Here is a 15,589-nt window from a genome sequence, read left to right on the forward strand (position 1 = left end):
AAACGTTTGTATGAACCTTGCCTTTGATCCACTAGAGTGCGCAGCCCTGCCTCACCGCCACACTGCGTTTAGAATCATAGAATATCAGGGTTGGAAGGGACGCTCAGAGGTCATCTAGTCCAACCCCCTATGCCTCAACAGCAGACCTAATTGCCCAACTTAAATCACCACCAGCCTAAGGGCTTTGGCAAGACCTGACCTTAAAACCTCTATAGGAAGGAGATTCCTAACCACCATCCCTAGGGACCCAATTCCTAGTGCTTCACCATCATGCTGAGTGAAAATTTTTTTCCCTAAATCCAAACCTAAACTACCTCAACTGCAACTTGAACCAATTACTCCTTTTTTGTCATCTCTAACTAGAGAAACAGCCTAGATCCATCCTCTTTGCAAACCTCCTTTCAGGTAGTTGAAAGCAGCTATCAAATGCCCCCTTTACCGCGTTATATCAGGTGGTGTTATATCGAGGTAGCAGTGTATATTTCATTAGTGAATTATGCAAGCATGCTCTAGATCATGGACAATTTTATACAAGCATCACGTCAGAATTCAAATTTCCTAATAAACTCCTTTGCCCTGTGCATGTAAATGCGTCCCAAATCCAGTAATCCAACATGGCTACAAAAACACTGCAAACAACATTAAAAATTATGGCACCACAAAGATCAGTTCACATGGACATCTCAACTCCCAACATTCAAAAAGCCTTAAATCTTAGCATATGTCTACACTGCAATTAAAATCCCACATCTGTTTAATTCCAGGGTAGACCCTCCAGTGTCCCCGAGCCCAGACGTGTACGCTACAACTAAATAGCTCCTTAGCCCAAGTCAACTGGGTGTTTAACTGCAGTGTAGACATACCCTTATGGAACAGAACACCTCAGCAAATCATTCACAGCACTAGAAATAAACCTTGTACAATCAAGTAATTTGCTCTCTCAGGTGTAAAAAGGTATTTCATCCATCAGAAACACTGGATTATTCAATGTATGTATGCATATATTTTATTTATAAACATGCATAAACAGTGCTCACAGTTCCTATAATTAAGATATTTGTTACTAAAATGAAGTTTTATTGGGATTTAGAACTTTAAACCAAGATTTTAGATTTTACCTTTTGGAGTGCTTGGTGTCTTCAATTTATCTGCTGAGGAATCAACTTTTCTTCGTTTAGACTCTGGTTCTATATCTCCTGATCCCAATTCATCTGTTAAAGCCATAAAACAGAGTTTGTAGCAAGGACATACACTAATCAAAAAAGTATTTGGTACATAGCTTAAATAGTTTTCATTAGTATGGGAAGCAAACACCTGTCTATGACCGTTACTGCTTCATTCACTGTTTGCCAAGCTAGAGTGTTTTGTTTTTTTTAAATAGACATAGGGATCATATCACTAGATAAACTTGAAATTCAACATTTACGTTTCACTGTGTCATTGCAAGTGCCTTGTTTCCAGCATGAAGCTCATTAAAGACAAAAGCAGCACTAAACTGCTCTTAGTTTCTCCCTTGTAGAAATATCGGCTCAGAATTCATAGATTCCGAGGCTAGAAGGGACCACTGTGATCAACTCTGACCCCCCCCCCCTTATAACACATGCCACAGAACTTCATAAGAACATAAGAACAGCCATACTGGGTCAGACCAAAGGTCCATCTAGCCCAGTATCTGTCTACCGACAGTGGCCAATGCCAGGTGCCCCAGAGCAAGTGAAATTAACAGGCAATGATCAAGTGATCTCTCTCCTGCCATCCATCTCCATCCTCTGACAAACAGAGGCTAGGGACACCATTCTTTACCCTTCCTGGCTAATAGCCATTTATGGACTTAGCCACCATGAATTTATCCAGTTCCCTTTTAAACATTGTTATAGTCCCAGCCTTCACAACCTCCTCAGGTAAGGAGTTCCACAAGTTGACTGTGCGCTGGCCCTTTTCTGAACCTTTTCTAGTGCCAGTATATATCTTTTTTGAGGTGAGGAGACCACATCTGTACACAGTATTCAAGATGTGGGTGTACCATGGATTTATAAGGGCAATAATATATTCTCAGTCTTATTTCTATCCCCTTTTTAATGATTCCTAACATCCTGTTTGCTTTTTTGACCGCCTCTGCACACTGCGTGGACATCTTCAGAGAAACTATCCACGATGACTCCAAGATCTTTTTCCTGACTCGTGTAGCTAAATTAGCCCCCATCATATTGTATGTATAGTTGGGTTATTTTTTCCAATGTGCATTACTTTACATTTATCCACATTAAATTTCATTTGCCATTTTGTTGCCAATCACTTAGTTTTGTGAGATCTTTTTGAAGTTCTTCACAATCTGCTTTGGTCTTAACTATCTTGAGCAGTTTAGTATCATCTGCAAACTTTGCCACCTCACTGTTTACCCCTTTCTCAGATCATTTATGAATAAATTGAATAGGATTGGTCCTAGGACTGACCCTTGGGGAACACCACTAGTTACCCTCTCCATTCTGAGAATTTACCATTAATTCCTACCCTTTGTTCCCTGTCTTTTAACCAGTTCTCAATCCATGAAAGGACCTTCCCTTTTATCCCATGACAGCTTAATTTACGTAAGAGCCTTTGGTGAGGGACCTTGTCAAAGGCTTTCTGGAAATCTAAGTACACTATGTCCACTGGATCCCCCTTGTCCACATGTTTGTTGACCCCTTCAAAGAACTCTAATAGATTAGTAAACACGATTTCCCTTTACAGAAACCATGTTGACTATTGCTCAACAATTTATGTTTTTCTATGTGTCTGACAATTTTATTCTTAACTATTGTTTTCGACTAATTTGCCCGGTACTGACGTTAGACTTACCGGTCTGTAATTGCTGGGATCACCTCTAGAGCCCTTTTTAAATATTGCGTTACATTAGCTAACTTCCAGTCATTGGTACCGAAGCCGATTTAAAGGACAGGTTACAAACCTTAGTTAATAGTTCCGCAACTTCACATTTGAGTTCTTTCAGAACTCTTGGGTGAATGCCATCTGGTCCCGGTGACTTGTTAATGTTGAGTTTATCAATTAATTCCAAAACCTCCTCTAGTGACACTTCAATCTGTGACAGTTCCTCAGATTTGTCACCTACAAAAGCCGGCTCAGGTTTGGAATCTCCCTAACATCCTCAGCCGTGAAGACTGAAGCAAAGAATCCATTTAGTTTCTCCGCAATGACTTTATCGTCTTTAAGCGCTCCTTTTGTATTTCGATCATCAAGGGGCCCCACTGGTCCTCTAGCCGTTCTTCAAACTCCTCTTTGGCTTTTCTTATTACACTCTTGCACTTAAGCTGGCAGTGTCTGTGCTCCTTTCTATTTGCCTCACTAGGATTTGACTTCCACTTTTTAAACCAAGTCTTTTTATCTCTCACTACCTCTTTTACATGGCTCTTAAGCCACGGTGGCTCTTTTTTAGTTCTTTTACTGTGTTTCTTAATTTGGGGTATACATTGAAGTTGGGCCTCTATTATGGTGTCTTTAAAAAGGGCCCATGCAACTTGCTGGGATTTCACTTCCCTGAATTAATTCCAGCTTTAAGTCCAATATCTATCTGTGACTGAACTAGATTGCGTCATTTAGGAAAAAACCCACTCGATTTAAAAATCTCCAGTGAGATACCTGGATAAGCTGTTCCAATGGTTAATTACTCTGATAAAAATTTGCACTTTATTTCTAGTTTGAATTTGTTTAGCTTTGACTTCCAGCCACTGGATCCCATTATACCTTTGTCTGCTAGACTGAAGAGCATGCTATTACCAAATTTCAGTGCCCGATGTAGGTACTTAAGACTGACTTCTGTAGCCACATAGAAATTAAAATGTTAGGAGGACATGCAGATTGTTGTAACATTCTCAGTGCATTTCAGTTTACTGAAACACAAACTTATGTTATACAGGTGTAACTGACAGATATGCTGCTCAATACTGAATTTTAAATACTGCACAGATGTCAACTAGTTTTATTTGGACTGGAGAACACTGATTCCATTAAAAAAAATTAAGGGTCTGTGGAAAGGGTTTCCTGGTTAAGTTGGTCTAAGGTAATACCAAAAAACATTTGCTTCTGGAGACATGCAGATTGATAGGTTCCCCTGACCTAGGAAATGGTTGACTGCATTGTTATTACTAGCAGTAAACAATTATATTATGATTTTGCCCAAAGGCCTCAGTTAGAATCCATTTAGTTGTGCTTACTAGTGTAGAAAACAGAGAAAAAAATCTTTGTGAGTATCTGAGCTCCCAAACATTAATGCACCACAATATAAAGCTGCGGGACTTTGCAGCTTGAATTTGAGTAACAATTGGAGGCTTTTGTAAGCTCGTAATCAACTATTTAGAAAAGCTGGATGAGCACAAGTCCATGGGGCTGGATGCACTGCATCTGAGGGTGCTAAAGGAGTTGATGGATGTAATTGCAGAGCCATTGGCCATTATCTCTGAATACTCATGGTGATCAGGGTAGGTCCCGGATGACTGGAAAAAGGCTAACGTAGTGCCCAAAAATGATTAGAGGGCTGGAGCACATGACCTATGAGGAGAGGCTGAGGGAACTGGAATTGTTTAGTCTGCAGAAGAGAAGAATGGGAGGAGGGGTTTGATAGCTGCTTTCAACTATCTGAAAGGGGGTTCCAAAGAGGATGGATCTAAACTGTTCTCAGTGGTGGCAGGTGACAGAACAAGAAGTAATGGTCTCAAGTTGCAGTGGGGGAGGTTTAGGTTGGATATTAGGAAAAACTTTTTCACTAGGAGGGTGGTGAAGCATTGGAATGGGTTACCTAGGGAGGTGGTGGGATTTCTTTCCTTAGAGGTTTTTAAGGTCAGGCTTGACAAAGCCCTGGCTGGGCTGATTTAGTTGGGTATTATACCTATCTCCAAGAACTGGAAGGGACCCCAGAAGGTCATCAAGTCCAGCCCCCTGCCTTCACTAGCAGGACCAAGTTCTGATTTTTGCCCCAGATCCCTACATGGCCCCCTCAAGGATTGAACTCATAACCCTGGGTTTAGCAGGCCAATGCTCAAACCACTGAGCTATCCTTCCCCATAGGGTATAGGGAATTGGTCCTGCTTTGAGCAGCGGGTTGGACTAGATGACCTCCTGAGGTCCCTTCCAACCCTGATATTCTATGATTCTAGAATGCTCAAAACAGAGGATTAATATGCGCACTCCCCCAATGAAAACAATGAAGAGTCCTTGTGGCACCTTAGAGACTAACAAATTTATTTGAGCATAAGCTTGCCCAAATAAATTTGTTAGTCTCTAAGGTGCCATAAGGACTCATTGTTTAAGCTAATACAGACTACCACTCTGAAACTCCCCCAGCGGTTCACCATTTTAAAATGGGCTCCATTGATAATGTGGCATGGCATACTCTCTCATACTGTGAATCTGCAGAAACACCGTCACGAATGAGAACAAAATCAAGGAACAACTTTTTAAAGGCTGGGAGACTAGAGGAAGCACTAATGAGTACTGAATTTGCCCTCCTCCTCATTGCTTGAAACTTTGCATCCTAGAATGTGCTCCTAAGAATCTGTCTCTACTGTTAATCTGTTCAACTTGACCACTGGACCAGAGACTAGGGGGAGGCAAATTGTACCTGGAATCCTGGAGGAGTTTTGGGCCTGCAGAGGGGAAGAAGCTGAGAACAGTAAACATCAGTGTTCCTGAATTCTAGCTATGGGAATTCTATGATGTTGTGCCATGTAGTATACACTTAAGCCAAAAAACCTGAAAGGGCAAAAATTAAAAAAAACAACAAAGCAGTTTCCAGAATATTCTGTTATGAAAACAGCTACAAACTTCCCTTTAGGGTGAAAATGGAAGAGACTCCAATGACAAATTATGAACAAACAAGATGACAAATCTCTATACCAGCTCTTACCTTTCACAGGTTTTTCAGAAGATTGTGAAGGTGTCTCACTGCAGCCTTCCTGCTTTATATCTGCATCAGGCAGCAGACTTGCATTTAGATCAGGTAATAAAGAACTAGATACAGAATCTGTAACGGTTGTAGTCTGACTGTCTTCACTCAAACTATTTGATTCTGGGGTAGTCAAGGTTCCCTTTCCTATCTTCTCCTTGTTGGAATCAGATGTTGAGCCTTCCACTAATTCTGTTTTATCTGCTGTCTCCTCAGTGTTCTTGTCACACTTTTCTTGCTCTGTTTCAATAGCTGTCTCAGGCGGTGGAACAACTGGTCTTTTCCTAGGTCTACCTCTTTTGCCTGGGGTTTTCACTACATAAATAAAGAACAAAGAATTATATTTATTCATTTACCAGGTATCAAACAGCATTTCTTCAGATTTATCAATACTATTAAAATTACAAATGAAAATTTTAAGCATTTGGCAATTTAAAAAAAAAGCCTTTTATATGTGCATGTAACTCTGTAAATGTGGTTCTCCTAGAGAATGATGAAAGGAAATAATTTTTCACTACATTTTGCTGATATTACGCAGTATGTTTTCATACAAATTAAAGTCTGAGATAAGTCTTTAATTTAGATTTATATAGAAATCAGAGTCTAAAAACGGTTTAGAAAACATGTGCTAATAGATCTGTGACACGTACAGACTTATGGGACTGTTAAAATTTTCTACAGAATGTGAAAAAATACAATTATTCCTTTTGAATTGACCAAACTGGCACTAAAGTGATGCCTACTGATTAAAATAAGCTAAAGTTTTAAAAGTTTCCTGTTGTAATTATGAAATTTGTGGCCTCTGCATTGTGTATCCTTCCTTCTTCTCCATTAGTCGTGTATGTCCAGAGGACTATCAATTGCACAGGGACTAAGTAGGATAATGGTTTAATCTATAAATCCTTCACTTCTGGACACCCATATTTATATCCTAACTTCAGGTCAGGAGTGGGGAAGATAATTAAAACAGGAGATGCTGCATATCAGAACTGAAATGCAGCAGCACTGATGTGAGGGAAAACTTGGCAGTGCTGGATCAACACTATGCACTAGCATTGGTGAGAGTCATTCATTTTCCTTGCAACTTTATTCTAATTTTATAAAGCTCTCCCTGCTAAGCTCTCGCCCTTTTATACTTATTCTAAGATATTTGACCTTAATTTGTCTGCAGTTGTATATCACAAATGCTTCTGTCCATTTCTGGCTCTACTTCCTACCTGGAGGCTGATGCTTGTTCTTAGTTTGTCTCCCCATTTCATTTGACTCATGCGCTTTGCTCAGGCTTAGCTCTGTAATTAAAGATAATATTTAACTTCTACACTTTTATTTAGGTAGTTTGTTTTTTCTCTTCATTGATACAATATCCAGTTATCTGCCCTGTCAGATACTGGCTACTTAGCGTAATTTTAAATGTCTTTATGTTAATTGTTTAATTACATCTTTTAAAATGCATCTAGAAAACTGTATCAGTTCCTACCTGCAGACTGCTGCTCACTCTCAGTTTCTCCTTTGATCTCTTTTTCACTTGTCTTGTTCCAAGTTTCAGCTTTTTCAGTCTCCTCTGTATTTGCTGAAAGTGCCTCCTTGTCTGCTTCCTGTGTATCTGCTACAAGGGTCTCATTTTCTATTTCCTTTGTGTCAGCTTCAAGGGTCACCTTTTCTTCTGACTTCGAGTTCGCAAAAATATCCTCCCCTTCTTGCCCTATGTCTGCCAGAATTTCCATTTCTTCTGGTCCTGCAATTGCAACAATATCCTCCTCTTCCAGGTTTGTGCCTATAAAAGTATTTTCTTCTTCTTCATCCTCCTCCCCAACTTCATCTACAGTAACAAAGTTTAGTTCCTCTTTTAAACGGTTGAAATCTGCCAAAAAGTCTTCGTCATCTTCAGTAACTTCATCTAAAGTTACTAGAGGCTGATCATCACTGTCTTCCTGTATTTCATCTACTGTCACTAAAGTACTAGGATCTTCAGGCAGCTGAGAAGAGATAAAGTCTCCAGGATCCTCAATAGCCCTTTTATCATCCTCTTCCTTAGGTTTTAAGGCTTCCTCAATATTCAAATCTGAAGGCTCATTTAGAGGGAGCTCTTCAACTTCTCCTATTTCATCCACAGTTACCAAGGGTTCTGCTTTCAGAAGATCTTGCTCCTCTGAAACTGAACTGGAGACATCTTTGGGTACATCATGTGAAGAAAATTCTTCCTGTTCAGATATCTCATCTAAAGTAACAAGTGATTGTGGGTCTTTTACTGCTTCTGAAATCAGCTCCTCTTCTTCATTTACTTCATCCACAGTAACTAGACCCCGTGGGTCTGTTATTGCTTCTAAATTGGAGTCTCCTACCAGTTGTGCAGTCATCTCCTCCTCTTCTACAATCTCATCCAAAGTGACAAAGGATAATTCGCTCTCATCAACATGTGCTATGGAGCTTTTACCTTTCTTCCTCTTAGCAATAGGCTCAGAGGAAGAGTTATTTTTAGCAGAGTCTTTTCTTTTCCCCCTGGGGGGATTTCGTCTGGTTTGAAGAGGAGAGTCTGTCTCTTCTACAACCTCATCCACAGTAACAAACTCATCCAAGTTAAATGGAAAAAGCTCTTCTTCCTGTGAAACGTAAAACTATAAATTTAGTAGGCAAAGTGCACCAATACTATGTCTGCCATCCACATTTTAAGACAGAACATGAAACTGCAATTTTTCAAGTGAATTCAGTGGTTGTGAAAGGTATCTTCAGTTTGAATTTGACAGTGAAATTTTGAAGTCCAATAGCTAACCAATGTATCATACACTAAAATGGACAAATCTCACTGAAATCAAACATTTTATTTTGCACATGCGGCACAAAACATTAATTATGTGATTGGATACATATCAACAGGAATATATACACAAGAAACTCATGGAATGAGAAGTAATAGAGACGTAAAAACTTGTTCCTGTAGCAGTTTAGGCCCAAAGCAATTTGACTCCCTTTCCTATCAAACACCATAGCTATACAAAAAGCGACTGTACCCTTATTCCTTATTTTTCGGTAGTCCTGGCAAAATCAAATTGCCAGTAGAAAGAACTGATAGACCTGCAATGTCACATGCCATTTTAAGAAAGGAAAGTGAATACAGTCAAGTTTTTTTAAAATGACTTCTTTGGAACTCAAAAATTAAATCGTAGGTGGTCGTCTCAAATTTTGCAGACAATAAGCACTAAAAACAGTTTCTCTCTACCGATCAGAAAGCAAAAGAGGACAAGATTATCATGTAAGGCAGACAGAATATATAGCCAAGACTGGAGGGGAAGGAGAGAGTGGATGGCTACACATCTTTAACTAGAGCACGTTTTTTGTCTTCCTTTTTCCCCTGCAAGTGGAGAAATACTGTGCATCAAATAGCTGTAGAATGGTGAAAAATAAGGCTACACATCATCAATTCCTGATTAGTAACTGACTTTCCACATTTACTGTGACTTTTTCAATTTGCAGCATCTATACCAATCTCAATGATTTTAGCACAGCTCTGGAAATAGTGTCAGTCAACATCTGCTTTATGGTAAGCAAAGGAAGCACCTAATATTGAAAAACTGTGACTTCCCCCGCCCAGACCCACCCCCTTCCTGCCAAAACCCCCAAACAATATGAAACACAGGGACAGTCATAAGTTTAGACTTCTTCAACTCAGCTATTTGTAAAAACTATAAAAACCTAATCCCTACCAATCCTTTATTTCAACCAAAGGTATATCCGGAATGTAAGTATTGTTTCTCTCTAGCATAAAGCATACAAATTATTTGTTTATGGGAGAGGCACTGTTGTTATGGTTGGTTTTAATCCCTTCCATTACACCAGTTATTTGAGAGAGGACCTGGGAAGATTGTCTCTGTCATTCTTATCCCATACCTCATCACTGCACTTGGAAGGAAGAGATCTAAGATAGGCAAATTTGAGATTTAATAGTCAAACAGGCTCCTTTTTAAAGGAGGCGAATTTAGGACCTAAAAATTACCCCTTCAAAAAAAGTTAAGCTTTTTATATTCCTGAAACAGGAAACTCAGGCTCTCTTTTCCCCAAGATGAACATATTTTACAGACAACTAATAAAAAGTTCTAATGAACAATATTCTGAAAAATCCACTAAGCAAGAGCTCTTAAGAAATAAAGCTAAACTCATTTTGTTCTCTTAAAGAAAATCGCTACTGTAAGTTCAACTATGTTTGGTTCCTTACCTCTTTTGGTTTTACATTGCCACTAGAGACAGTTTTAGAAGTCTTACTAATTCGACCAGCAGGAATCTGCAAAATTAGACACAAATTTAAATGAAACACGTTAGCCAATCAACCATCTTGTCAAAAACTTCTTCTCTTAATGAACTTCTTTTTAAATAGTCCAGATTGAGGCATTTGACTGCATGCTTGGCATGTACAGAACTAAGCCAACCACCAATTATAAGTTCAGGTAGATAGTCTCTAGTACCAAGTCACCGGTAATGTCTTGTTTAGTTATCTGTTCACCTTTCAGCAACCAGTGCCTGTGTGGGATAATCTAGGACTTGACAAAGGAAGCATCAGCTCACAAAAGGAGAGAAAACTTCTTTCCCATTCAGAACTATACCAAGAACATAAAGTTATGACACTCAGTACAGACCTGCTTACAGAAGTTACCTTCCTGCAATTTTATCCAAGTAACATTTTCAAACCAGTTACATACTTGAGTTGTACACAACTGGTTGCTTGCCATCCTGCTACTCCAACTTGTCTGTTGGCCCAAATCAGTTCAATAGTTTATAGAAAGGGGAAGGGGAACATAATCTTACTGTTTCATATTCAATATCGGGGAGAAGCATCAGAGTTAGTTACTGGTCAGTCACATTGAACCAGCCTTCCTGCCCTTCTCACCTTATTGCTGTTGTCGTCTTTCTTCATGCTGGATGATCTACTCTCTCTCTCTTGAGACTGCTTTGAACTACCCCTAGATTCCACTCTTGAGTCCTTGTCTTGCTGAGATGAACTCCTCCCACTGCCTCCCTTTACAAGAACAGGACTTATGTCCAGTTTAGATTTGGTGACGCTATCTGGCAGACTTGATCTGCTGCCAGTAGGTCTTGGCTGACCCACTTCTTTCGATGAAAGTTTCTTCTCAGTAGCAGATCGGCTTCTGGTCTCAGGTTTTGAGGAAGCTTTCTGCTCCTCTGTTTTAGTTAGAGAAGTCTCATTTCTCCGCATCATAACTCTTGACTTTGATATATCAGGGATAGACACCACAGCCTTTAAGATTGTTTTACCAACAGAGGTAGGTTCCTTGATGGATACAAATGCTGCAGCTGACACACTTGCTTTGCTGGTTTCATCTATTTTAACTTGTCCCGGATCTTTATTCTGATGTGCCTTGATTAAAGTTCGCTCATTCTTTTCATTCAGCACATTTTTTTCAGTGTTCTCTATGTCTGTTACAACACTGTCCACAGGCTTTTCGGGTTTCTTCTCGACATCCGTCCCAACATTGTCCACAGGCTTTTCGGGTTTCTTCTCGACATCCGTCCCAACATTGTCCACAGGCTTTTCGGGTTTCTTCTCTATGTCCACCCCAATGCTGGCTACAGGCTTCTCCAGTTTCTTCTCCATGGCAGTCCCAATCTTAGCCATTGACTTTTCCAGTTTCTTCTCCAAGGCTGTCCCAACTTTGGTCACTGGCTTTTCCGGTTTCTTCTCTATAGACACCACAGCACTGGCCACAGGTATTTCAAGTTTATTTTCCACTGTACCAGTAACAGCATTTTTTACAGGAGTATCTAACTTGTTGCTTGGTTGTATGTCTTCAGCTGACAGCATTTCCACTGAAACTGCAGCAGCATCAGATGGCAATGCTTCAGAAATAGCCTCAGCTGTTTCCACTGTTGCTGGTTTCACAGCAGAGTCTGACTGCACATCTTCTAGCTTGCCCACACTGGATAACTCTTCTGATGATCCACTGGCAGAAACACACAATTCTTCAGGCTTCACTTTAGTTTCTCTTTCTGTTACAGTTGTGATAGCAGTTTCCAATAATTCTGTTTCAGGGTTATCTTTAACTACCTCTTCCTTCTGAAGGTTGAAAGGAGGCAGCAGGATCTCTTCTGATTTAACTTTGGATAATTCATCATCAGCTGGTTTGGTTTCTGAGCCAGTAACTGCAACTTCAGATTCCCCCTTGGATGTTTCAACTTCCGATGGTTTTGTAGCAGAATCACGTACCGTTCTTTCAGGCTCCAACTCAGAGGCTTCTATCTGCACTGTTGAAGTCTCGGCTTTGACAGAGTTGGAAATGATTTCTTCCTTTGCCACACTAGTCTCTACTGGAGGATTAGCAGCTGCTGTTTGCACCATTCCTGATCCCTCTGGTTTTTTTTTCAAGTCAGAGCTAAATGTATTTAAAAAAAACAAAAGAAATCAAACTATGTTGAGAATTCCACAGTTATCAGTAACCTCTTGACGCCAATGGTTGGGATTTCCTGATGCATTAGTGGCTTAGCATTGGGAAATCTAGCCTATCAGCGTTAAAATGGTTAGACTATTGAGGTAAATAACTGATAAGTTTACAATTTTTGTCTAATCCACTTCAGTACTGAAGACCTCTTACAATTCAAATTACATTACTTACTTGTAGTTAGATTTCTCTGAAGGTACTGTACACTATAGATGTGTCCTGTGACCTCAGAGCTGACAAGCAAGCTTAAATTTAGATTCCCTGACGTGGGACAGACTGTGTACACACACACACAAAATGTAACTTAGTTTTTCCTATATAAAAATAGTCTAAAACTATGGTAAATTTCTCAGCTCTCGAAGAGCGATGTTTGAAGATAATATCCTCTACAGTAACTACCCTACTGAACTTCTCAAAAATGTTCAGAGTTTAACAAGCAGTTTCACTTTCAACTGAAACGATCTCAGTTATAATTGTGGGAAAGGCCACGTGCAGACAGGGTCCCCTTTCTGCAATGCTATACTTTGCTGTTTAAGCTTACTGTCAGCTCCCAAGATGATAAAGCCCAGGATGACAAAGGTACAGGATAGCACTTTTCAGAGAAATTCAGTTACAGGCAAGTACATTATCTTTTTTCTGAAGAAAGCATTGCCTATAGACATTCTTGGGAAACTTTGAAGCTGGAGATGTCTAAACCTCCTTTTTCGTGATTCCTGAAAGTGGCCATCCTGAGATTACATAAAACTAGATGGAAAGATGCCAATACATCAATTATGATGTTCTAGTTAGCTGATAAAGCACATGTAGATGATCAGTCCAGAGGGGATAAATAGAAAACTGGTTAATAAGTGGATATGCACCAAGATGTAGATCTTTACTATGGTTTCTCAGATCCAAAGTATATAAACAAATATATGCACAACTACATGAATCTTCATGAAGGATACGTGAAGGGCTGCCATTTTGTTAATACTCCTGGCATGCTGACATCAAGAAAGTTCAAAGCTGACGCAAACGGAATCAAAACACCGAAGGCCCAACTTTGATGTGGTAAGATATACACGTGTTAAAGACTACATTAAATCAAAACAATTAAAGCAGCCAAAAATCAATAAAGAATAAATCTCTATCACCTAAGCACAACAAGATGCACACTTCAAAGTGCCTTGAAAGCTTACTTCACACCTAACACCATCATCTTTGTCTGCCACATATATTGAAGAGAAATAGGAAGAGTGGGGCTAGTTCTGTTTCAGAAGGTCAAGTATCACTATAGATTAAGCACAGTTGTGACCTATGTTGTTATTACTCATCAGAGAATCAGACGAAAACTCGCAGGAAAATGCAGTCAAGCAGCTTCCATCTGTGATAGGGGATCTACTGCAGTCCTCCCCCTAAAAGGTGGCAGGCTCACAGCATTCCAACGTACAGCAGAAAAAATCTCTCTTGGAGTAATGGATCCTGTGTGTTTCTGAACAGCTCTTGCATGGAATTTTGGGAGTTTCCTCCCGTGCCTCATTGTTTACTTCATGGTAATTGGAGATCTCATAAAAGAATTAGAAACATTTTCTCACTTGCCCACAAAAATAAAATTTTCTCCTTCCAAAAATTTGATTGGAGTTTAGTCATTTCAAGTCAGTCATGTCCAAATACTGGTGGCTGGGGTGAAAGTGTTTCAATTAGTTTTGACTAAACAAAACTAATCTGTTTCTCGTGGCACAAATATTAAAACACTTATCAGTCGTGACAGCGAAGACACTTTGGTATTTAACAACCTTAGAAAGACAAGTCTCTGAATACCAAAGACTCCTTTATGTTCCAAAAGTGAGATCCATTTCAAATATATTTCCCTTCTATTTGCTATACAGTAGCTTCCTGCGACATTTGCCTAGTGTTCGTATGTAGTAAAAAACTTATCTGGACAACCTGATGGAGTGCACAGCCAAAAGAAGAGTCCTGAAAGACTAGGTCTATTTAAGAAGCATGGAGATTTTGATCAAAGATAAGCTCCATCTCCCCTGGCAAACTGCACACAGCTCAGCATTTGCAAAGGGGAAGAATCTGTCCATAAGCTTCTACTAGGAATGGAAAAAACAGCAAGTTTATTAAATAGCGGCAAATAATGTAAAACTATACATTACTTGCATCTTCAACTTCTTACAGTGAATGCTGTAAGTGCACACACATGCATCACCTATATAAATCAACTGATATCAGTCTGTGGATCTTCAGGACTGTGTGACCTCTCTCAGAGAGAAAAGTACCTTGGTGGTCTCCAAAAAAACATTAATCTGATAGATTCAAACTGGACTTTCATGGTCTGGGCTGATACATTCTGGGCAAGGAAGCAGAACTATGCAAGTTCAATGATGAAAGAGTGAGGCAAAAATATCAAGACGGTTGAAAATAATGGGTGCAAGGACTTGAAAGCCCTGCTATGCTTTGGGAAGGAAGTGGCATATTGCACTACCAGAAGGATATTTCCCTTTGCATAAAAAGGATAAAACCCACAAATATCTGATGCTCCAGTCTTGCATCTTCAGTCATTTGTGTAAACACCCACCCTCACTCTGAGCTGCACATCAGAGTTAACAATAGAGGTCAAATAAAGAGTCAGCTCCAGCAACCCAAAAAAGAGCAGGCATCTGCCATAAAGGATGCAAGATAATAGAGGCAAATCCTTAATTCTCCATTTTAAAGTCAGATTAAGAAAGATTGCAGGTTGGTCTTCAATTCTTCCGGAATCTTAATCTGGAACAGGAAAAGTCTCAACTACATTTGCTGAAAGAAACCACCATTTTCACTATTAGAAACAGTCGGGATATTCATGCCAGTGGTTTACCATCCCAGCCAGAAGGCCTGGTGAATGGCTTTAGCCCATTTCTTCATGCTGGATTATGATTAAATGTCAAGAAACATTCCAAGATTTCTTTAAGATTATCTCAAACATCCATAGGAATCAGGAATACTGTTCCCCCTTCTCTCCCCAAGTTATCCTATCCCATTCCTCTCCATAGAAAAATTCCAGGGGGGAGGAGGGGAAGCGTGACAATAAAATAGAGCTCTTCCCATATTATGGGACTTACTTTTTTTGCTTCTTAAATGGTGATTATATCTCAAAAGGATAACAGGCCTGGTGAGACAGGCTTACAAAGCTCAATGTAAGGATCATTCCGACGGGGAAACAACTGCCTCATAGGCTGAA

At 39.7% G+C, this 15,589-nt stretch overlaps 1 protein-coding gene across 15 annotated transcripts in view; it reads right to left on the bottom strand.

Annotated features, from left to right (window-relative positions):
• ZNF638 (zinc finger protein 638) overlaps positions 1–15,589 on the bottom strand; it is a 78,674-nt gene that overhangs the window by 4,796 nt on the left and 58,289 nt on the right. For 10 of the 15 annotated variants that reach the window (XM_075066701.1, XM_075066700.1, XM_075066692.1 and 7 more), the window contains 6 exons: positions 10,818–12,318; positions 10,149–10,214; positions 7,416–8,538; positions 7,156–7,227; positions 5,900–6,253; positions 1,119–1,211 (listed from right to left, as the gene is read on the bottom strand). In XM_075066701.1, coding sequence (XP_074922802.1) covers positions 1,119–1,211; positions 5,900–6,253; positions 7,156–7,227; positions 7,416–8,538; positions 10,149–10,214; positions 10,818–12,318 — 3,209 coding nt within the window. The remainder of the gene's footprint in view (positions 1–1,118; positions 1,212–5,899; positions 6,254–7,155; positions 7,228–7,415; positions 8,539–10,148; positions 10,215–10,817; positions 12,319–15,589) is intronic. The other 5 variants (XM_075066706.1, XM_075066705.1, XM_075066704.1 and 2 more) reach the window with 2 other exon arrangements.

Source organism: Chelonoidis abingdonii, chromosome 5 (genome assembly GCF_003597395.2).
Source record: "Chelonoidis abingdonii isolate Lonesome George chromosome 5, CheloAbing_2.0, whole genome shotgun sequence".
NCBI classification, from domain to species: domain Eukaryota; kingdom Metazoa; phylum Chordata; order Testudines; family Testudinidae; genus Chelonoidis; species Chelonoidis abingdonii.